General features: G+C 32.8%; 3 protein-coding genes across 3 annotated transcripts; all 3 read left to right on the top strand.

Moving 5' to 3' along the window:
- The first annotated feature begins 15,439 nt into the window (after positions 1–15,439).
- On the top strand, positions 15,440–17,002 carry LOC140814657 (zinc finger protein ZAT9). Its single transcript, XM_073173705.1, has one exon. It carries the CDS (start codon positions 15,601–15,603, stop codon positions 16,450–16,452), a length of 852 nt encoding a protein of 283 aa, XP_073029806.1. The 5' UTR covers positions 15,440–15,600; the 3' UTR covers positions 16,453–17,002.
- Positions 17,003–19,323: 2,321 nt separating this feature from the next.
- LOC140814977 (SPX domain-containing protein 3-like) lies at positions 19,324–21,288 on the top strand. The gene is made up of 3 exons (XM_073174070.1): positions 19,324–19,753; positions 20,538–20,685; positions 20,791–21,288. Exons 1-3 carry the CDS (start codon positions 19,520–19,522, stop codon positions 21,162–21,164), a joined length of 756 nt encoding a protein of 251 aa, XP_073030171.1. The 5' UTR covers positions 19,324–19,519; the 3' UTR covers positions 21,165–21,288.
- A 1,787-nt stretch (positions 21,289–23,075) lies between these two features.
- Positions 23,076–25,580, top strand: LOC140814756 (uncharacterized). Its single transcript, XM_073173842.1, has 2 exons — positions 23,076–23,202; positions 24,242–25,580. Exon 2 carries the CDS (start codon positions 24,303–24,305, stop codon positions 25,272–25,274), a length of 972 nt encoding a protein of 323 aa, XP_073029943.1. The 5' UTR covers positions 23,076–23,202; positions 24,242–24,302; the 3' UTR covers positions 25,275–25,580.
- The last annotated feature ends 294 nt before the right edge of the window (positions 25,581–25,874 follow it).

The following is a 25,874-nucleotide window of genomic DNA, read 5'->3' as shown; positions in this document are numbered from 1 at the left end:
TAGAATACATGAACCCTACTAGCATATATGAACTTCTAGTCTCGTGTATTACACGGGTAAGTAAAACTTATTTAACTCTAAAAAAAAAAATTAAATCTTTCCTGCTAATTAATATCTTATATATTTACATGATATATACATAAGCATTTCTTAATTAATTAAACTGGCGTGCTTCGTTGATTTATTAATCAGCACATAACATCCTTGAGAAGCTTGTACCTACGGGTGGCGGGACGAGGCGACGGGATTTTTCCGGCGGCCTTATCCGTTGAGGCGCTGCCACCGTCGTGGCGCACTTGTTGCTTGATTTTTTCGCCAGAGTACGGTGACCGCACTTCATTGACATGGCCAGATCTATTATTTCTTGAAGATGAAGAGTTTGCATTCCTTGGTGATGAATTCTTTTGCTCATATTGGCACCAATCGCATACTTCGACAGGGCCCGTAAATTCACTGTAGAAGTTGCTGCAGTACCTATCACATATCGATCCAATATCCACCAAACATATAAAAAAATATATTTTCAAGCAGTCAAGAGTTGTAATAACTCGATTAGAATATGCTTTAGGCGACACAATCACACGGGTTTCACATAATTAATTAATTAATTTTGTGTGTGTGTGATCAAGAATGATGATGTTGATAAGCCAGCAATTATATATAAAATAGTCCCTTTTCCTATCAGAAAACCATGGTGTAAATGTTTCTAAATGGATTATAAGAAAATATGGCAGGCAAATTAAATGGGGAAAAAACAATCAAAATAACTATGAAAGTATTCCCAAAAAAAAAGGACCTCAAACACCATTAGCGAGTGTCATCGTATTTTGATAAATCGGTGTTTACCAAAAGTGAAAGTATTGCTACAGACAACATTAAAAAAAAGAAGAAGAAGAAACTGTGAGACTGAATAATTTAAAGACTGTAAATTTTCTTGTTTCAAATCACAGTGCATAATTTCTGGGATCGATCGCTCAATTTGGGCAGTCTCAAAAATCCAATCAGAGTCATGATCGACCATCATTCAAAAAAAACACACGACTGCAAAATCATAGAATGGCACACATACACACACAGAGAGAGAAACACGTATGATGTGTGTTTATATATATAGAGAGAGAAGGAGGAGGCGTACGAGTGTTGGAAGCGGTTGCGACAGCCTGAGCAGCGGAAGAGCTTGTCCTGGAATCCCACGTCGCCGCACATACAGCACACAGTCTGGAGATCCACCATTTTTCTTCTTCTTTTTTCCTTCTGGTCAGCGATATATCGTCGAAGAAATTAGTTAATCTCACACGTAGTGTGATTATATATATATATATATATATATATATATATATATATATATATATATATATATATATATATATATATATATATATGGAGGAGGAGTAGGAAGAAATTAATTATGTGTAATATACGTGGTCTTTTAGTCGGTGTGAGTCTCTCTGATATCAATAGTCACACTAAATTCCCACATAAAATACGGAATTGGCTCTTTATGTGGAAATATATTTTATCGTACCGACCTAAACAAGAAAATTCTTTCATGCTGTCGATTAATATTTCGTCGTACATATCTCTTTTCAAAAAAGTACATGTATGTAAAGAGAAAAGGAAGAGAATATATTTCCTTCGACCAGAAGTGACAAATGGTGAACTAAGAGACGGATTGATCTGATCTATAATTATCATATAAAATGATATTTTTCCATTGATCGGATAATTGCTAGTTACTATATATTTGATAAATAAGTTTAGAAAGAAGATTAATCAGACGCGGCATCTGTGGAATTACGAAGAATGTTTATGTAGGTGTTTTTGATGGGGATAGACCGGTTGGAGACAAAAGGAAAGGACAAATTCGTCCCCGGTTTGCTTCATTCCCATCCCTCCATGCCTTCCTTTAATTTATTTTCTTCCTTTTTGTGAGACAGAAAGTTTGTAGCGTGAAGCACAAGTTGTTTCTTTCATTGCCAAAAATATGGCATTCAATTATTTACTCCTGACCACAGCACATGTACTGGATACTCATTTAATTCAGGTTTTAAAAATAATTAATAATAATTTTAATCGTGTTTTTTCACCTGAGTGATGAGATGACACCAGTAAATAACAACGTTTCACCAAAAAGATTTGACGTCGATTTTCCATCAATATGACTAAGAATAGAAAACATGCAAGCTATAAATTTAAAAACGCAATTAACTTACAATATTGATCATTTTTATCATAATGCTGATGTAACAACGAATAGGTCACTATTTTTCCGTTGTCATGTTATCATTGCGTGTGGGAAATACTAAAAAAATGTAATTTATAAGACCAAAAATATTTTTTTTCGAAGATACCAATTCATGAATAACACCACTTAAGTGCATATCATAGAGATTGCATTCCATTTTTTTTTAATGACAGACATATACCATAAATTTAAAATATAAAAAGGATTTATTTAAAGTTGAGAAAAATCACGGTCAACTTGGCATGATTAGTTGTCATGATAATGATAATAATCATAGAGTTGGGATACAATCGTCGTTTTAATCATATTTAGTGGAAACAAAAGAACAATATTACCGATAATTTGAAAAACTTTTAACAAAGTCAAAAAATCATCGTCACTTCCATGGTAATTGATAAGGATTGGGTTTCAAAAAAATCACCAATATTATTATCCCACCATTAATCATTGCACATTCTTCTTCCAAATTTGTATTTAAAAATAAAGACAGGAGACAAAAAAGTTAAAAAATTTCATATTTAGTCCAAGTAATTCAAGTAGGGGAAAAAAATAAAGTTCATTAAAATTACGATTTTAGTATTGAATTTCTGACTCCATCACCGGAAGACATTGCAGTCAGGGTAGGTTGAAATTTTCCCAAACATGAGATTAGTTACTTCAAACTCCGATATATTTTATTGTGGTAAAAGCCAAAGGTTTCTCGGAGTGGCTAGATTATTAGGAATTATTTAAAATTAAAGATAACAAATCTAGCATTAAGACGAGAACAAAAACTTGTGTGAGACAGATCTCTTATTTGAGTCAGCTATGAAAAAGTATCACTTTTTATGCTAAGACTATTACTTTTTTATTATGAATATCGGTAGGGTTGATCCGTCTCACAATTAAATATTCGTGAAACCGTCTCGCAAGAGATCTACTCTAAGACGAAGAGATTAATTAACATTTATGGAATGTTGTTTTGATTAAACAAAAAGCTAAATGATTCCATTCATGGGATTTTCGATGTTGACCTTTTGCAATTTGCTTTTATTTATTTGTTTGTTGATTAAAAAAAAAAAAAAGATGGCTTAGTTTGAATCGAGTTGTACATCATCAAATCTTCACTGTAATACAACAGACTAAGATTACGCAGACGCGATAAGCACAAAATGGGACCCGATTTAGTTTTCATTTTCATCAATGGGGACATCCATTTATTTATTAATAGAAATAAATTTATTTCTATTCTTAAAAATAATTTATTTATTTATTTATTGATGTTCTTTTTAATTTTTTATTAAAAGAATGTAGAGTAGGAGCTAGTTTTGTTATGTTGAAGTTTCGAACACGAGATTTTGTCTTAAATTTGTTATATTAGTGTCAATAAGCTTATGTTATTGGATGAGATTTGAATTCAATGATTTTGAGAAGGCAAAAACTTGTGTGAGACGGTCTCACGGATCATATTTGTGAGACGTATATTTTATTTGGGTTATCCATGAAAAAGTATAACTTTTTATGCTAAAAATATTACTTTTTATTGTGAATATGGGTAGGGTTGACCCGTCTCACGAATTAAGATCCGTAAGACGATATCACATGAGACCTACTCTTTTGAGAATTGTTTTCCTCCTCTTGTCATTCACTTATTTGTTCTAACCCACGAATAATTTAGAATAATTAGAAATGCATAAAACATTAGAAATGTGAGAAAATGACTGTTTCCTAAATATTTGTTTATTTTAAATGTGTTACATGTGAGTTAGATTATAAATATTTTAAGTTACGTTACTGTGGAAATCGTTTTGACATGCATCCATTTTCGAATTATAACTTTTCATATATATAATAATCGAAATACTAAAATCCTAAGGGATAACAACATTATTTGAAATGTAATGTGAACATTATTTATTTGTGATCATGTTAGCGATTAATTTACAGTCTTAGTCCACTATCTTGCTTTTTATTTTTTTAGTCATTTGGCATCAGAATGTTGACATGACATTGTTCACCCCTCGTATGTTTAACATTTTTATAATATAGTTACGACTTACGTACTACTCGTGAATGCCGATATGATCTTGATCCATATGATTTACTCCCTTTTGCATCGAGTCACTTTAAAGTTTGTGATGAGAACCAATTGCATCCATGAGAAATGGAGGTTTTAATATTCAAGCTTGAAAGGAATATTTTATTCCTATTGAATCTATATTCTATCTAATTAAAAATATTAGAATTTTACATTTATATTTATTAGTCTAATTAGACTAATTTAAATTGGTCAAGATGATAAAATTTATTCATAGATAATTTTATTATCGGGATTTAATTTAGGAACTTATTTCTAATATATAACATCCTATATTTGGATAGAGTTTCATTCCTAATAAACTCTTGTTTCCTTGTTTATAGGATGTGGATATCTATGAAAAGATATTTAGGAAAAAGAGGGAGATCTATATAGGTCGAATATCGAGAGAAGAATAAAGATGCTTTTTGGAGGGATTTGCTACAGTCGCGGGAGCTTTTCTGAACCTGCACAAGTTCGGTATTGAAGATTCGAGTGAAAAATTTGGGTGATTGATTAACAGATTTACCGTGTTGCTGATTGATGTTGACAATACTTGAAGAACAACTTTGTGTGATGGTTGGAGAGTGATTTCGTTTGGTTTTAAGCAATAAGTTCTTATTTTATGCATCTAGTATTTATGTGGTTTATTTTGACAGATTTTTAGTTCCTTGGAGTGTCAAGGAATTTGGTTTTTTTATTCTTACTAGTATTGTTTTGTGTAAACAATTTACATATTTTTCTAGTTAATTTTGCCATGAGTCATTGCACAAATATTTGTACTTGTGCATAATTTAAATCTGGTATTTATTTATTAAAGTTTACATCTGTATTAAATAATTAAGTTCTACTGTATGTTGTGTGCTCGTGTTGACAATACCAAAGTACAACAGTAACTTCTGATATACACAATATATTTATTTCTTGTATGTTTATGAGCAACGACCTCTTTTCAAAGATATGTGTATAAATTATAGTTGAGAATAGAAGTCAAGGGATCTATATGGGTATGTTTCCTTAAAGAATAGCACACCCACATTCTTCTTATCTTTCGCATATGCCCTTTCAACACCCTTTAACAACCCATTATCTCAACCTTAGTTAATAAGGACCGAAAAGAAACGTGTCTTGTCTTATAAGACATAATTTTTCTCCCAATTTTTTTCTTTTTTTCATAAGATTTTGCTTAACAATTTTGTCATTTTATAATACTGAATTTTTTAAACTCTAGATTTAATTTTTATTATTTGGAAGAATTTGATTCATAACGAAATATTATTTTCCTTACTTTGTAGGAATCTATCTAAACTTATCAAGATCAACACAAGTCTATATCTATTGAAGAATAGTTGATACACATAGATGCGTCGGTCGAAGGTGTCAGAAAAGCGAGACAAGCAATATACGCAAGAATTTTCAAAAAAAAATCTCAAAGACGAAGCATCGTAATTATACTGTATTTTCGTTGAGTGTTGGAGACATCTGAAAACAACACTTATGAAAATATTGATTGAAGATTTCATTGTGTTGCTTAAGTTTTCATTTGATTAGATTTGCATTCATAGGTTTCATTTTAAGTCTGGTTATTTGCTTTATGATGCAATTTATTTTCTCAATTTGTTGAGGAAATTAATTTTTATTGAATAACTAGTATTGATTTTGTAAACTGACTTTATTTTTCTAGTGATTATTTTACCCCGAGCAATCGTGCAAGTATTTATACTCGTGCATAATTACTTCTGAGTTATTTTAATCAAGTTAAATTATTTATGTGATTATTAATTATTATGCTGCATGCTCTCATAATATGTTACAAAATCTGATATAACATTTATATTTGATACACACATATATTACAGTTTATGTTAAACAGAATACTTTCAAAGACAAATATCGTGCATTTTAAATGTCAAGGATCTCTTGGTTTAACGATAAAAGTGAGACATCAAAACTTAAAAAGTTTGGAGTTCAGATCTCATTCGTGTAGGCAGTGTATGTAGTTTAGATACGAAATTTGAGATAAAAAATAATATAAATTTTTTTTTTTTTTTTCAGAATCTTAAGTTCTTATAGGACATTCTGTGTCCATTGCAGTATATGTCTCAAGGAAGCATATCCGAAAACGCCCTTCATATTTTGCCAAAAACATATCAACAATTATGCACTTTAGGGAAGCTAGCTTCAGGCGAGCACCACCACATTTTTTTTAACCAATTAATGAAAAATCGCGTCGAATTCATTTTCGCTGCACAAACAAAGAGTTTATATATTCCATACACACCGACCACCACTAACGCGAAAAGGTTTTGGTCCATGGAACCTTATTTGACACCATAGATTTCATAATCTAATGGCCCGTCGCAACAAAGCTCATGAAACATGGACTGTGCTAGGGGCTGGAGGGACTCACAAGACTTGGACGGGTTCATGGATGTGATGCAAGCTTCCAAATCTTTTTATATAGAATATTTTTCGTGTGTATATTCATATATATAAATAAAATATTGTATATACTGTATGGTAATCGATAGCTTGGGATATTTTGTTTCAATATAACCTTGGAGATATTTTGTTTCGATATTTATTTTGACGATGAGTTATAAATCATCTGACATCAATATCTCAAGTTCATACAAAGTCCTGGATTCGAAATCACATTTCGAAAACTCTTCCCCAACTAAAAAAAACTACAGATATATATATCACTATCAAGTTCTTCTCTATGTCCAAGTGAGGAGTATCCTGTTATGGTCGGTAAAAAGGGGTCAAATAGACCAAGATATTCCTTATTTCATTACGTGTGAAGGAAAATTTGAATATATTATTACAGGCTATAATATGAATCACTACATAGAATTTCCAGGATCACCAAATGGATTTTTTTCTCGCGTTATTTTTGTGTTGAAAATATTATTTTTCATGGTAGATATAGATTGGATCGACCCGTCTCACTAATATAAATTCATGAGACCGTCTCACAAAACACCTCTTCTTCAATACAAGCAATCAAATTAAAATTATCCACCTAATATCGCACATTTGATCATGTTGGCCTAATTGGTTATTAAATCGAACCGACTTTCCAATTCGTTCATCTAATTCGGGTTGACTGAATGTTCCATCAGATGTCACGAGCCGCAGCCGGCTAAATTCCACATACATACTCAGAGCTAACAAAGAGGAGGAAGCACTAAACTGACACAGTTCGAGTACAGGGACATAAGAGAAGTGACTCGAGTAAAATACTACTCCATACTTCCTTTCTAAACTCGAGCTCGATTTTTCTTCGTTGGTTCGAAACTCAAAAACCAAAATATTTCGAGCTCAACTTGGAGTATGTGTTGTTCGAATCAAATTCTATGAAACAAGGACTTGGTTTATGGCTCGTGTTCGAGAGCTTGTTTAATTTTAACTATATTACAGAATATATCAAAGCTTGAAAGCTATTGAAAAATTTCGCTTGAAAATATGTGGTTGGACATATTTAATCTTATGGTCGAATTCCATAATATTCGAGCTAAGCTCGATTCTCTGTAACCTAAGTTCCTTCTTCCTCTTTAGCTTTTACAATTTTCTATTCTTCGGCAGAGCAATAACATTTTCATAACGGGTTGGGTCCACTAAGATCTTACATGTTAAAATTTTGAAGAACCAATACCCGTTTCAACCCGTTAGAGCCCAAACATATATCCGACCCGACTCATATTTGGAGTTTCATGGGTTACACATGTTAGACATTTATATTTACACTATATTTTGATATCTTTAATTTTTAGGTAATGTAATCATAACAAAAAAATGGTAAACATGTTGATATGTTTCTTACGTTTTATGAATAAAAAAGAATAATATAAAATACGAAATTAAAAATATATTTATCATTTGCTTCATTCCGAACTTTATAGACATAAAGGCATATAGAGACATTGTTTAATATTATATATATACACATATATTAATATAAAAATTAAGAGGGACAATTTCATCCGAATCTCATGGAGAATTCGATACCCAACCCTATTGAGGAAGGTATGAAGTTAATTTTTTACTCGATCAAATAAATGAGTAATCAGATATGGAGATTTTCGGATACGAGGATGGAAGTGGATCTTAAAGAATTCTACTAATACCCAACCTGAATATCGGATTAAATTAATATATATTTTTCCTTATTATTTTCAACAATTTAATAAATATCAATATTTTACTCGAAATGATTCAAATTTAAGAAAATACAATACGAAGTTTCGACAAATCCTGATAAATTTAGGAACATATGTACGTGAATTTAATAATATTCTGAATTTTCAATGTAAATTCAGAATTTTGATTTTAGCTAAGGAATCATTAGCCAACGTCAAGTGGTTTATAAGCAGCAGGAGAACAAAATTTTGAAAGACATTGCAAAATCATAAAATGGGCTGGTTCTTTTACATAAAAAGGTTAAAAAAATATGATCCAACGTTTTAGCAGAATAATACTTGAAACAAAAATAAACTTCTCCCAAAATGTGTTCCATCCAAAAGTCATCCACCACCCAGACATCTAATCTTTGCGAACAAAGTACAACTTACCCATAACATGAAGTATGGCGACAAAAGCTATGAAACCAATGCTCATTATAAGCACAACATTGGGAGAAATCTTGAGTCCCGGGGCGTCATCTGTGTAGAACTGGAGCATTGTCCCACTTGCACCACCAGGGGCTCCACTCCCTGTTCTCCTCCTACGAAGGTTGGCTGCAGCAGCTGCTGCAGTGCCTCTCTGGGGACCAGCTCCACCTGTGGCCATTTCTGCACCAAAGATTTCAATTCTCAGAAAAAGGCATATAACATCCCAAGATGAACAAGAAGCAAGGCTAAGCAAATGCATATCAGCACAATAGCAGTAAACTAAAGGGGGAGTGAAGAAATAAGAGCAGTTATATAATGAAAGGAAAGCATGCGTATGCTTAGGTCGCCAAACAAGTACGTTCTTCAGGTAATGGAAACTTAGAGTAGACATATGCTGACAAACTGAAACAAAAGGCCAACACAATCCTGGCCAACAAACTTGTTCAACGGGTAAAATAAATGGCTTCCAAAGCCAAAACCATCTGTTCAAGTTTCACCGAGAGTGTGATATAAAAAATAAAATGTTCATGACTATCAAGATATCACCTTCATTCAAAAGATTCCATGACTCTCCAACAACTGTTCAGAGACATTTTAACAGCAGTAAGCAGAAATAACACGACACATATATAAGGCAAACTACAATGCGTCCACATCACACTTGCTAGGAAAGTGTCTGAATGGGAAAAAAAGAGAGCAAACATTAGAGGCATTGGTTCAATTAAACATGGGTCCGCAATGCATCATTCAGGTCTTTTAATTAGCTTCCCCTGTTCTACTGACACAATGGTGTAACACACAATTGCTACTGCAAACTGAATTCTTTCTCAAGATTTATAGTTGGAACTTCATTACACAAAGAATGGATTTACCATGACCTCATGCAGATTTACATTTCAGTATACTTAGAAACCTTTTCCAAACATCATTCAACAAACAAAAAAAACAAATCTTTTCAAACATAAGAGCAGAATATCTATCAGACCAAACTGTAACAATCATCGCTCAAGAAGTTTTGACCGGAAACATAATTCACCCCAAATTAAGTAATTTCATCGTCTCTAAAGTCCGAATAGATCTCAATGCCCAGATCTCATCCTTCCAATCGAATAAAAATGACAAAACTTTCCATATCGGAATATGCAGTGTTCATCCGGATATATATAAAAAAAATCAATTACCCATATGAATGAAGAAAAAAAACACCCATAAATTCATCGAATTACAATCAAATATCGAATAGAAGAACAAAGAATGCAGAATAGTAAACCAACCTTTCTCGATAATAATCAATAGAATTTACGCCCCTCTAGGGTTTTCTCAAATCAGGTGGATCGATCAGAATTCCTTCCTCTTGTATCGTGCCCTCGCGTCTTTATACCTCCGTCGACCGTCTGTCTATAAATCAATTTTCTAAAATACCTAACGAAATTAATATTAATAATAATATAACAGAAATTTAATTTTTAATATTTAAAACAACTTATATATTAAATATATTTCTATCTATCTAAAGTAAAGTAATTGTCTAAATTTAATTTTTTCACCTTTCCGATTTTACCAAAATAATTTCATAATGGACTGGAAAATCAAACTTTTAATATTTTTAAATTTCAACATTAAAATATTAGATATTTTTATATTTACGTCTTCTGCTTTTTTGAAAAAAAAATATTAAATTCAAAATATAATTTTTTCATCAAAAAATAAAATTATAGTTTTAAAAGTATCATATGTTGGCATTATTTTGTGGGCTCACGTAATTTAATTAATTATATATGACCAAATTATCTAATAAAATACTCAATAAAGCGATCTAATTAATTATTGGTTTCCAAAACATTAAATAAATTGGTATGATTCACCTTATGTGTAGAAATCCAGCCCAATTATTTCTTCTATGATGTGTTGAAAACTGCTAAAGTTATATAAGGTTATGGTCCCCAAGGCACAAAGAAATAACACAGCGCACATATTCTAGATTTATCTCTTTTTCTCATCAAAGGTAAGAATAAGATGGTCGATTCTTTGTTGCCTTGGAACATTCATAATTCCGACACTAGATCAATCGATGAATTCTGATAATTGTTTACTGTTATTTATATTTTTTGATAATTTGACGTGAATTTCTGATGTATTGTGATATATGGATTTAAGCACATTATTTATAGATTTATTTTATTAAATCTCCAACATCATACAAATATAATATTTATGTTAAACATCATTTGACTGGTTTAATAACTCTTTAATAGTGACTTAAATAGTAGGAATTTCTTATTTAACTACCAATAAATATATGATTCTAAAAACTAATTATATACATCATTTACATTTATGTTCAGTCAAATTTTTAAAAAAATTAATAGTATTAATTAATCCTATTTTTAAAGATGGTATTTAATCACAATTTTAAACATTATTATTTCACCTAATCAATAAAATTTATTTATATTATTATTCACTTGATTATATTTTATAACTTGAAGTTTGTGTTTATTGATTTTAGATGTGCACGCACAACATAACGGCAAGAAGAAATATTAGGAAAAGGGTTAAAAATTGAAGTGGCGAAAATGAGCCCTTTAAAGAAACCGCATTCGTTAATTGAGATCAACGTTGCATGCTCAACTAAATGACTAATTAAATATAGAGTATGTCTCTTGTGAAACGAGTCAATCCTACCGATATTTACAATAAAAATTAATACTCTTAGCCTAAAAATTAATATTTTTTCATTGATGACCGAAATAAGATATCTGTCTCACAAAATACAATCCGTGAGACCAGTTTCACACAAGTTTTTGCTATAAATCTACTGATCATGCATATTAATTTACTAATATTTTGATTCCTGAAGATACATGCCTAAAAATTCAAGAAAAAGTTCCAACAAACTGAGAAACAGATATGAAAACCTCTTGATAGCCTTCAAAATGGACTGAGCTCCTCAAATAAGTGGGTTGTATTGATAATTTCTCGTCAGACTCGTCAAATATAATTAAAAATTGACGGACCGTCTGTCTAACCAAATAGGTAGGTCAACTTGGCAATTTCCCCACCTGCCCTGCCCTAGAGCCATATCTGTGTTTGAAGGGGCCTGAAGCGAAAATTTAAAAACAAGTTCTCTTGTTGCTATAAATAATGTTAAAATTCAGTTAGAAAATAATAAATACAATAAATACACAAAAAACATTATATTGCATAAAAAAAAGTCATTAAATATTTGAAATAATTACACAAATAATAATTGTCTAGCTATTTTAGATAAAAATATATATCAAATTTGTATAATCCAGTTTTCGGATCATTTATTTGTCAATTAACAACATAGCTAACTCATTTAGTTTATTTTGTGATATTATTGATCGAAGATAAGTGTTTATTAACTTCAACTTCAATAAACTTATTCTTACTTATGCAACTGTTACTAGTTACTAGGATAGTTAAAAAAAAAATTTATATGTATTATAAGTATTTAAGAATAAATCATCCAATTTTTCCAAATACTGTAGCATCTTAAAAAAATTGTTGAAGTTATATACAATACTTCATCAAGCTAGTTAAATACTAACTCGTTAACTTTTCCAAACTCAACAAATGCCTCCTTGATATTATTTAAATTATTCAAACTGAACTTGAAAAAAAAATCGGGTTTGATCAATTATAAACAAAAAAATAATCAGATAATTACTCTTATTTTTATTTAATATTGGGCAAAAAAAAATTTATTTCAATATGTCAACGACTCAATATATATGTTGGACCCCCCTCAAGAACCGTATCCTGAGGCGGTGGCCTCCTTGGCCTCATAAAAGGTACGGCCCTGCCCTGCCCTGCCCGCCCGCCCCAACTCATTGATCTGTTTTGACGAGTCTACTTGTTGACATGAATAAGTTTTAATTAGTGTATATTATAGCTTCATAATAATTTGATTACAATTTTCTATTGTATAAAATTAGTGAGTGAGTGAGTGAGTAAAAAAGAAAACAAGTGCATTGAATTTGGAATTAATTACCCTTTTTCTCCCCTTTTATACACATAAATTTTCAAAATAATAAAATGGCACTGCTACAAAAACGCAAAACGACAACGGATTAAATCCGTTGTCGTAGGCCATTTTAAAATTATTATAACTGAGGGTGTTGTTAAAAGTCCGTTCAACGACAACGGTTTTTACCTGTTGTGGTAGGTAGAATTTGCGACGGTTTTAAAAACCGTTCCTAATAATTTTAGCGACGGTTTTATTATAAACCGTCGCCAATTAGCGACGGTGAGAACAACCGGCGCTAATTAGCGAAGGTTATGACAACTGTCGCTAACGTAGCGACGGTCTTCATATCATAACTATCGCAAACATTAGCGACGGTCTTGTATCATAATTTCCGTCGCTAAAATGTTTCGAAAATTAAAAAAAATCGTTTAATAATTTAATAAATCTAAAAGAAACTGACAATCGAAATAAAATCGTGTAATAGAGATAAATTTTAAGTGTTATGAAGAAGTGAGAAAAATTTTATGAGTTATGAAATAGTGAGAAAAATTTTAAGTGTTTGTAAAATGATAAAACTTTTATATGTTATGAAGTAGTGAGAAAAATTTAAGTGTTGTGTAAAGTGATAAAATTGTGTAAGAGAGAAAAATTTTAAATATTATGAAGTAGTGAAAAAAAAATTAAGTGTTGTGTGAAGTGATAAAATTGTGTAAGAGAAAAAAATTTTAAGTATTGTGGGAGAAAATGGAATGAAAATGGAGATATTTATAGATGGTTTGCGCGGTATTTTGTTAAACCGTCTAATTTCAAATTAGCGACGGACAGCGGCAACCGTTGATAAAAGTAGCAACGGTTATCGATAAACCATCGCTATAGTGAGCGACGGATGTTCTAAATTGGTCGCTAATTTTAAACATGCAACGAATGTCTTGAAAACCGTCGCTAGTGTGTAGCGACGGTTATAAAAAGCCGTCGCTAATTTGAAGTTCGCGACAGGTTATAAACACCGTCGCTATATTTAGCGACAGTTTAGAAAAGCCGTCGCTAAATGTGGCAAAGTTTTTTTTAAAAAAACCGTTGTCTTTTGTCCAAAAAAAACACTAATAGACAACAATTTTTAAAAACTGTTGTTGTTTTTCAAAAAAAAAAAACGTTAATCGACAACGGTTTTCAAAAACCGTTGTTGTTTGTCCAAAAAAACACGCGAAAAGACAACAGTTCGTAAAACCGTTGTCTTTTGCCCTAAAATAATGCTAAAAGACAACGGTTTTCTAAAAACCGTTGTCTTTCAGCGTTTTTTTAGGACAAAAGACAACGGTTTATGAACTTTTGTCTTTTGGCATGTTTTACGGTTTATGAACTATTGTCTTTTTGGCATGTTTTTTTAGGGTGTCGTTGACACCCTAAAAGACAACGGTTTTTATAAAATCGTTGTCTTTGACCTCCTAAAAGACAACGGTTTTTGGAAAACCGTTGTCAAAACTCACCTACGACAACGGTTTTCATTAAAACCGTTGTTAAAAACTATACGACAACGATTTTAACAAAACCGTTGTCGTAGAAGTGTTGTCATTGGGCGTTTTTCTTGTAGTGTGGTTTTGATATTAGGCCATTGCGATATAATGATAGTTGGCTTACTTCCTAGCTACCCATTTCCCACCTCCAATCCAAACATTTCGACCAAATATAACCTAAATCAATGCAATTTTTTTTAAAAAAATAAAGTTAAACTCCAATTAATTCTACATTTATTATGCTCCCTATTAAACAAGAATTTATTAAATGCGACATGGCATTTTAAGCTTTTTCGACTTTTCGAGGAAAAATGTATAAATCCACGATAGTCAAAAGGATTTTTAGGAAATTTAAATCTTGCATTATACATTTGTAGTATAACAATGCCTGCAAGCATCGTTTTTAGTAAAGTTTGTTCCTATTAATCAAACTCAATTTCACACACACACACACACACACACACACACACACACACATATATATATATATATATATATATATATATATATATATATATATATATATATATAAAATTTAGTTATGCTGTAACTCTTTGGTGTTCACATCGATGATATGACATATATAGTGGATAACAAAAACTTGTGTGAGACTATCTCACATGTCGTATTTTGTGAGACGGATATCTGATTTGGATCATCCATGAAAAAATATTACTTTTTTATGTTAATAATATTATTTTTTTATTGTGAATATTAGTAGAGCTGACTCGTCTCACAGATAAAGATTCGTGAGACCGTCTCACAGATAAAAATTCGTGAGACCGTCTCACAAGAGATCTACTCATATTGGATATAAAATTTTCATATGTTTCATCACAACCAATAGAAATATATCACCTAATCAGTGTTTACATAACTAAATATCGAGAGCGTGCTTAAAAATAATATTTACATAGATGAGATGTAATGAAGAATACAATTTAGGGAATATATATGTTAATTTGTCATATGCAAACGTAAACTACACTATTTTCATTTCACAAGTGCACTACTGCGCATATATTCCCTGGGAAGGAGTAATGCTTGTCACCTACTCCTAATTCTACTTTCCCCTCACTTGTGAGCACTATAAATCTCTAACAATTTTCCACCATTTTCAACACACTCGGTGCGTGTGAAAAGATTGAATACATTTTTTTTCAGCTTTAGGCGGGCACATGAAATCTCCCATGATGACTCTTTATGCAGCAAAAAAGGATCCTTTAGCTTTAAAGATGAAAGGGGCTGATGATCCTTTCTATTCGTATTCTTCAACCTCAGGTGAAGGAAGCTATGACGAGGATTCATCTTTTGATGCTGTGGGTTCTGTTGTTCTGCAAGATAGAGGAAGTGAAACGGATTCATCGAAGAAGTACCCCAGTTGCAGGAGATCCAAGAGGGTTATAAAGTCAAGAACTTGTGATTTAGAAAGGATGGAAATGGAGGGTTTTTTCCGAGTTAAGAAATCAAAGAGTTTTGGAGAAGAAAAGGGAAAAAATGTGAGTATTCACTGTTGTAATTCATTTGTCGAGACTGAACCATTGAGTTCAATTTTAGACAGAACACCGGAAGAAGATGTTGCTTATTGTTTGATCATGCTGTCCAAGGACAAGTGGGAGAGGGATCATGATTTTGAATATCGAGCTCGGATTCGAATAGAAGACGAAGTAAAGAGAGGTGAAGACGATTATTCAGAAGATTTTCAAAAGGTTACAACGAGTAACAAAGTTAGAGGAAAGTATATATGTGAGGCATGTAATAAATTGTTTAGGTCCTATCAAGCTCTTGGTGGGCACAGGGCAAGCCACGCGAAGATCGGGGGGGATACAGGGAGGAGCAAGAATTCCGGTGGTGGTTCAAAGGCGGCAGCGGCGGTGGAGGATAAAGTACACGAATGCGCTTTTTGCCCGAGAGTCTTTAAATCAGGGCAGGCACTTGGAGGCCATAAAAGAACACATTTTCTTGGAATTTCAAGAAATGTTATAGAGACTGTTGGCCCTTTAATGGTGAAGCCATTTTCAAGAATTTGAGTATGGATCTTAATCTCCCTTCCCCCCTTTAACGACGATCACACGATCTTATCGAAATCGATTGCTTCTGATGCAGAATTACACCAACTGAATAAGGGAGTTTTGTTATTTTAGTAGTAAAGTTGTGATCTGTAGTGTGGTTTTCTTCTTGGATCGGATCAGAGGCAACCGTTTACAAGAAAGAAGGGGACTCTTTGGTCAAACAATTTTTCCCCTTCCAAATGTAAACTGCAATTTTTTTTTACCAAGGAACATGTTCTTGTTACTGTAACAACAAAGCAAGGATTTTCATTGATATAAGCTGATTATATATTTGAGTTGCACTTGTGATTAATGCTAAATGACAGTAAGATGTTTTTGACTAATTTTTGTATCAAAGGACAGTTTGTCTGAAATCTGAGAATAAAAATGGCAGGTAGAAAGTTCAGAAGATGTCTGGGTTCATAGCAAAGAATCGTTGCTTGGTTTTAGAAGTATAAAGCAGTGTACGTGCGCTAAGCATTCGGCTCATGCAGATGCAGGATCAGTGATTAAATGGCCGCCACACATGCCAAGGGTAATCCTTATTTATCAAATAATTTTTTTAAATATGTTAATTAATTTTTTTCAACAGAAATATTAAGAAATCCTTGTATGTGTGTTTATTTATTTTTGTTCTCAAGTAAAGCAGTACCTATGGTCAAATAAATCGATGGCATTAGTTTTAAAGTAGGTATAATATGCGATACAATACTTTTCGTTTAAATTATCATATATTACATAATATTTATCTATATCATCACTGACAAATAATGATATTTTCAAATAAAAATAATAATTGAGCATAAAAAATAACATTTTTCACAGATCGAGTCTGTCTCGTTTCACAAAGTCGACAGTCTCATATTAATTTTGAGTGAGTCTCATATGAGACCGTCTCACAGATACTAATCTGTGAGACGGGTCAATCCTACCCATATTCACAATAAAAAGTAGTACTCTTAGCATAAAAAATAATACCTTTTCATGGATTACCCAAATAAGAGATCCGTCTCACAAATACGACCCGTGAGACCGTCTCACACAAGTTTTTGCCATTAATTTTTGTCTTAATTTATCCATTTTGCTTCCCATGATGTTTGTTCAAATATATTATCCTTTGTCACCCCCTCATTGTTTATTTCCATGTACCGTTTAAAATTGGTTAGCCTACCTTTAGCGTTACATAGAATAGAAAACAGATAGATATGGAAATTTTATAAAATATCATATTTAATTCGATAGTATATATATCAATCTACTTACTTATCGACACACAAACGTGGAAGGAACTAACGCCTAGTTAGGTTCCAATTTGACAAGACTTTCGCGTGGCTGAAGAAGACGAATACAAATAATATTTGGAAGACAAAAATTTATGTGAGACGGTCTCACCGTTCGTATTTTGTGTATGAAAAATTATTACTTTTTATGTTAAGAGTATTACTTTTTATTGTGAATATCGGTAGGATTGACTCATCTCATAGATAAAGATTCGTGGGACCGTCTCACAAGAGACCTACTCTACTAAGAATGGGGAAGAACTCATAATTTTAAAGAAAAATTAATTATTCGGTAGAACACACTACGTATCTCACATAAATTCCGACCACTCCTTGCAAAAAATTAGTCATAGTTCGAGTATTTTTTTTATATTTTTCGTTCCACACTCTAGCATTAAGAATATTTTTTGGTCATATTTCAGCACTATTAGATTATACTTTAATGTTTTGTAATTTCTTACTGATTTGTAGATATACAATCATGTTAAAGATTTTTTTCATCAAATTCCATTGTTTTTTTTTTAAGTTTTAGTATTATATTTGTACAGGAGATTAGAACGAATGATCTAATTAAAAATCCATTCTCATCGAAATTTTAGACGTAAGATATTTCATTATTTTTGTTAAAAATTGGTGCTTGAATTACTTGACACATCCACGTCATAAAAATATTATGCAAACATATCTATGAAGAAAATAGACTGGGATGATTATTAATCAAAGTAGGTATTTTGTTAGACAACCGATTAAGCTGATCTATATTTAAAATGAAAAAATAATATTTTTCATGAATCGGATAGGATTGAATATTCGTATCATAAAATTGATTTTGAGACAATAAATTAATAATATATATGTAATCCAACTCTATCCATTTTCTTACCATAAAATGTTAATATTATTAATCCGATGTATGATCACTGGTTGCCTAACTAGGGTTAAAGAGAACAAAAGAAAGATATGTACACGCGTGAATTGTAGCCATACACTGACCACTCTCCCTCTCCAATGGGAGCATCCCAGCAGATACATACCTCGGGATCAACCTCTCAAATATCCACGTCCCCATTTCAAAGAATTATTATTATATTTTTATTAAAGGTCATTTTCATCATTTTCAATAAAAAAATATCTCCATTTTCACCATTATTTTCATATTATATTAACGTTTGAATCAAAATTCATTCCGTCTCAAATATATATTATTATTTTTGTCTTTGTTTAATTAATTCATTTTAAAAATATTAAATATTTAAGACGATCAAAAAATAAATTAATAAACTTATATAATTAATACGAACAGTATATACTATATTAACGTTGATTGATTAAGTTTTTTTGAGACGGTATCATAAATCTTTATCTGTGAGACGAGTTAGTAATATTCTTAACATAATAAGTAATACTTTTTCATAGATGACCCAAATAAGAGATATGGCTCACAAAATACGATCCGTGAAATCATCTCAGACAAATTTTTGCTCGTTTATTTTCTAAAACATACATTTGATTTGATTTTAAGGTAGCAGCACCTAATTGAAGATTAAATATGACGAGAAATTTGATTAATTGGTAAGTGTGAGTTGAAGAACCGAATATGCTGAGTAGTTCACTCTACCCGCCACTCTCATCACGCAAAGCATATGCTCTCCAAATATTCTCTCTTTTTCCCAATAATAAAACCGACCACTCCCCAGTTTCCAGTTTAATTCCTCCATTCCCGACAAATTTATCTGCAGCTTCCATTGATTTTGTGACCGGGGAGTATGAAATTTGGGAAGAGATTGAAGAACCAAATCGAACAGTCTCTTCCGGGGTGGCGGGACTATTTCCTGTCCTACAAGGAGTTGAAGAAGCTGCTGAGGTCGATCTCCTCGGCGTCGCCGCCGTTGGAGCGTGGAAAGGCGGAGGCAGACTTCGTTTACCTGTTGAACGACGAGATTGACAAGTTCAATTCCTTCTTCGTCGAGCAAGAGGAGGATTTCATCATCCACCACAAGGTTAGTACTTTTGCGATCAATTTTCTGTTTGCAATTGGTTCTGTTTTAAGATTCATTGATATTGATGTATGGTAGTATATATTCCAGTTTCAAACTCATTAGATCCACTGCGTTTTGCTTCTGTTGAAATCCCAGTCAATTTAAGTCATTGTAATCAATTCCATTCAAAGCCCGTTTTTTTTTCATATATATTATATAGGTTTTCAGTATGTTCTGTTCAGTTCTTTTTTCACAGCGTGAACGAGAATAAAATTGGTACTGTTGAGTTGGGCTCCCTCACGAATATTTGTAAGATTCGATCGTATTATGTGTTGGATTGGATATTCAACTTATCAAGAGTATATTCGCCAATATCGCTTCTGTTGAACGGAGGACTACCACTTTTTACATATAATGAGAAAAGCGTGTTATTCGTTGGAAATTGTCATTGAGAATCGTGTTGTGTAATTTTATTTTGGTTTTTGGGAAATTTTTTTGAGCAATGTCACAGTAATTCAAACCCAGAGGGAATACATGTATATTGAGGCTTTGACTATGCTATATGAGTGTTGACATATGTTTTTTTAACGCAGAAAATTCCAACCTAGTATAGATGGATTTCATATCTTAGGTTATAAACTCAATAGGCCTGTCGACCTTTTGAGAAAAAGTAGATGTATAGAACCTCTCAAAATGAAATCCATTCCAGGTAGCAAGTTGATTGATATAAATAAGTTTGATTAGTGGTGAAGCAGGATGGTTCATTTTTGATTAAGGAAGGGTTAGTTATTATAAAATGATGCAGGAATTGCAGCAGAGAATACAGAAAGTGATGGAGAACCGGAGTGATCAGAAGGATTACAAGGAGGAGTTGGCAAAGATCAGAAAAGACATAGTTAACTTCCATGGTGAAATGGTCCTCTTAATGAATTACAGCAACATTAATTACACAGGTACAGACTTTATTACTTACATTTATATTTCATATATCTATATTTGAATCAGATTTCTTTATATGAGAATTAAAAACACTGAAATCATATATAAACTAACCTCAGGGTTGGCTAAGATACTCAAGAAATATGACAAGAGAACAGGTGGAGTACTTCGTTTGCCCTTCATCCAAAAAGTGCTGGAACAGCCCTTTTTCACCACCGATTTGATCTCAAAGCTAATCAAAGAGTGTGAAAACACCTTAGACTCCGTGTTCCCGCCATCGGAATCGGCTGCTGGAACACGCCGCGGAGAAAAGGAAGCGTTAGCGTTAGCCGGTGAAGGAATATTCCGGAACACCTTGGCGGCGCTTCTCACCATGCAGGAGATGAGAAGGGGAAGCTCTACTCTCAGCCATTTCTCGTTGCCGCCGCTGAAATTCCCGGATTCCGACATAATCCACACCTTGCAGATTCTTCCGCCTATACAAATCCCCTGATTATATTTTTGGTGATTTTTAGGACAAACTCTCTTTTATATACATATAATGTTTTTTGGTTTCTTGTTTTGCGGTGTGATATGTACGATGGGAATATTTTGCACCTAAAAAGTTTTTAGTGCAATTAGATTTGGCCAAAACTCGAGATCCAAAATTGAACAACCTAATAATTATTCAAACTACTTTGAATGCATATGTTAGCAGGCAAGCAAATGGCAATTTGCAGGAGATCGTGGTGGGAGATCGTGGATAGTTGTGGGGAGTGGAATAAACTTTCGTGTCGTAAATAATAGAGAAAGGATCGACTAAAGAAGGAGACAAATTATCGCTCAATAAATTGCAACACTGTAAAAATTCTTTTGCATTACTTCAAGCAAATTTCACTTTTTAATTCCATATTCTAGATATTTTCTTCAGTTTTATTCAGTTGCTAGCTTTTTCATCCGCTTTAATATATTTTTATGCCTTTTAATTTCCTTCAGATTTTGTAGATACAAAATTATGTTCATAGTTTAAGTATTCAATTTCCAGACTATTTTCCTTTGTTTTTAGCCTAGTATTTTATTAGGATATTAGAAATTGCAATCAAATTTAGTTCATATGTTGTATGATTTCTTAAAAGTTAGATTTCTTTACTTTTCACCCATTTTACCTCTAGGGGAAAGGATAAAAATATGGTCTTTCTTGGGATATTTTGTTTCTCGTGACTCTCCATCTCTTTTTTTTTTTTGAAATGAAATTTCATTAATCATGCAAAGTCGTACAAATATTCATAAAAGTTTGTATATGTATAAAGCATGTCTTATGGGAGAAAGATGACCAAATGAAGTGTAATGATGCACATAAATATATATGGGGAAGAGACTGAAGCGAAGTGAAGTGCATATATGGATGTTAGGAAAAATGTCTAAATTGATGCAAAAGTGTATTATACACAGTTAACAAATAAAACACACGAATATCAATGGAAAAATTCACAAAGTTGCTTCCATTTTGTCAAACACTGTGCTTTAGTAGTTTTATGAGGCCAATAAGTTTTGGCCAAGGGCGTTCATGTTTGTCCGATTGTGGCCAATTTCTTTCAATGACTCCCCAGTACCAAGAAATATGGTAGCAACCAAAGTTCCTGGATTTGTGAGTTGATCTAGAAACTCGACATAGCTACAACAAATATAGTAATACATCAAACTCCTTCGTCGTGTAACAGTTAAGTAAAACGGTTTGTTTCACCCTGTCCGTGCAGACAGGGCAATGAACGGCTCGGATCACTCCACATGAGTGATCCGAGCCCACCACCCTGTAAAAAAAAAAAATTTGACTCGGAAAAATCCGAGTCGTTGGATCGACCTCTGCGGGCACTGCCCGCAGGGATAGGGTCGACCGAACCAAGTAAAACTATAGAAAGACCAACCAATGACAAGGGATATCCAAATATATAGGCTTACACAAAGTGAACAAGTTAAGAAAGCCATAGATATATCTTTCACGGTAGGTGTAAAAGAATGGATAAGTGGAGCAGCCAAGACATAGGCCAACATGGTAGCAGACTAGCATTGACATGGGGACTTGACGAAAGTGAAATGAGGGAGGTAATACGATCCAAATTTCAAATAAATTGAAATGAAATATCTATTTAATTTGAAAATTAAATTTGAATAATTCAAAAAATCCGATTTTTATTTTTTTTTAAATCACAGTAATCAGTTTATTTAGTGCGATTTTGATTTTTTTTTTAAAAATATGTAAATTTGAAATAGAACGAGTTTCCAAATAATTTTTTAAACATAAAATGCTACTATTTTTATTTTCTTCTGAAAATTACATTATTTTTTATTATTATTATTATTATTATTATTATTATTATTATTATTTACATAATGAAGAATAATAAAATGGATTTTAAAAAATAAAGTAATATATCGGAGGAACTTTGAACTGCGATCATCCGATTGTGTCTCTAAATTTCGCCCCCGCATAAGAAGAAATTCGATTCTGATCCTCTGGAATTCTTCCTCGACGGGGTTCTTACGATTACGAGGTTTGCATCTCTTCTGGGACTATCTGAATTTCTTAGATTTCTGTTCGGTTAATCTCGATTTCGATTGGTAATGGTAAACCTTGGTTAATCCACCTATTCAAAACCTATCAGGTTAATACGAATTAGTGAGTGGTTTTAATTTATGTATCTCCTCTCCCCTACTGGAAAGATTTCTTGTTTATAACTTATGTTTGAGTTCCTCGCTTTTTTTATGCGTATTTATGCGCTGAAAGATTCTTTGTTTGCTGCTGCTGAATTATATACTACTACGATAACTTTCGCTGGAAGTGTAAATAAGTTTTGGCAGAGAAATACTTATTTGAATATTGCAGCTGAAATAGCTAGGATCAAATGGGATGAAACATTTTTATTACCGTGCTAAAGAAAGTGCAATAACCTAAGACTGGATAGCTGGTAGCCTGGTTGTGATACCTTTGTCCCGCGTCTTAAAAATTAAAGATTTAAAATGAGTTTATTATGAGTTACAATATACTTCTATAGCAACTTGGGTTAATCATTTTCGTAAAGCAAGGACGAATACGAAGTAGCTGCAATAGGGGCCATTGTGCAGTCGCGGGTCCGGGCTCGGGGCGTGACACTGGTACTCAGTGGTTTGTCCTTTATTCAAGAAAAAAACTGGAGGTAAAATTTGAAAAAGTATAGCCATGGAAGATTTTGTTCTTTGTTGGTGCTTCGTGGAGAATGTGCTCTTTGAGTTATTTGTTTGCTATTGTTATCGTAAGCGTATAAATATGTGGTATGTGCTAGATAGATTTGTAAACTAGCAATCGAGTTGATTTTTTTTAAAAATGTTGATATTTGAGATTGATTTTTGTTTGAACTGGAATTCCCAAAAGTTTTATGATGGCACTTGCCTTGAACATAAGCTTGCTTTTGACTTCGAAGAACTATGACGTATCTATTTTCAGAAAGTTTTTGGATTCTGCTGTGCTCTAGCCATATTCACGGTTCACCCACCTCTCCATTTTAGTTAAAACGATGGGCGGTCTATATATTGAGGTCTCTGTCTATTTTTCAGGTAATCTGAACGTGTAATCGGACTTTTTTTTACCATTAATCTTCAGTTCAAGAACCACAGTATGACATCATCGACGCAGCCTCTATTTAGTGTTCCAGTACTTACCGTCTCTCAATTGCATTATAAGAACCCGATGCGGAAATTTCAAAATCTGCAATACCGGAGTAATTTTCCTTGCATTAGTAGGAAACTTTGCCCTATTGTTCATGCAAATATGTCGCCATGGGAACCTGCTCCTACAACATATGCCCCTGAAAATGAAGTAAAATTACTGAACTTTGAAACCGTGAATTCTTCTGGTGATCCAGCAGAAGCTTCAATAACTAATAATGAACAACTTGTAGATACTAACAATCATCCATACATTCAACTCCAGCACCTTAGATGGCCTTTATGGTTTCTTGGCCCAACTGTTCTTTTAGTCACAGGCATGGTTCCCACCTTGTGGCTACCGGTTTCATCAATTTTCCTTGGTCCCAACATAGCCAGCCTTCTTTCATTAACAGGACTAGACTGCATTTTCAATCTTGGCGCCTCCCTCTTTCTTCTCATGGCAGATGCTATTTCCCAGTCGAAGGACAATACTCAAGGTTGCATCAGCAAACCTCCCTCTAGTTATCAGTTCTGGAACATGGTTGCAAATGTTACCGGATATGGTATCCCCTTGGCAATAGTTTTCGGTTCTCAAAAGGGATTTCTTCAGCCTCAACTTCCCTTCATTTCATTTGCGATTCTATTAGGTCCTTACTTTCTACTTTTATCTGTGCAAATGCTTACCGAGATGTTAACATGGCACTGGCAATCACCCGTGTGGTTAGTTACACCGATTGTTTATGAGTCATATCGGTTGTTGCAACTGATGAGAGCACTGAAGCTTGGTGCTGAACTCGGTTCACCATCTTGGATGGTGCATACCATTCGGGGATTAGTATGCTTTTGGGTGCTGGTTCTTGGCATGCAGCTCATGAGGATTGCTTGGTACGCTGGTTTTACAGTTCGTACTTATCAGCAACATTCTGCTGATGGTGTGTGATCAACAGTGAAGCTCATTTCAACTACAAAAATTTGTAAGATAAAAAACTACAGATTTATATTTAGCATCATAAAGGCAGATGCATTTGTCAAATAGAGTAGTTTCACAAAACTTCCGGCCAAGATTGGCTTATCATCACAGCTGGTCTTTGGATTGGTTAGAATATATTATATATATATTATATATAAATGTAAAGCGCTTCTGCAGTTGTGTTAAGACAATGATAGAAATGTTTATTCTCTGCTTACTTTTTTTTCTCTCGGCGTTGTTGTCAAGCAGGTTTATATATAACAAATACTTTGCTGATATATGTTCCTTGACTATAACCATCTGTCCGGGCTGGTCGGCCGCAAGTATCTAGTCATTGGAATGGAGTTATCATTTATGATGATAAATGACTTTTATGGAGTTTAAAAATACAGAGGTATCTACATTTTTATATTTTCTATAAAATTTAAGCATAAAATTCAATTAAATACAAGAATTAAGCATAAGGTACAACTATACAATATCAACAAATGTTTTTTATTCAACTTAAATATTTGAATTGACATTTAATTGATAACTAATATTTCAAACTCACATATTCATTTTTATTTC

This window comes from Primulina eburnea, chromosome 15 (assembly GCF_022965805.1).
Source record: "Primulina eburnea isolate SZY01 chromosome 15, ASM2296580v1, whole genome shotgun sequence".
Lineage (NCBI taxonomy): Eukaryota > Viridiplantae > Streptophyta > Magnoliopsida > Lamiales > Gesneriaceae > Primulina > Primulina eburnea.
Note: the sequence above shows the minus strand (reverse complement) of the source record. Positions and strands in the feature narration are given on the sequence as shown.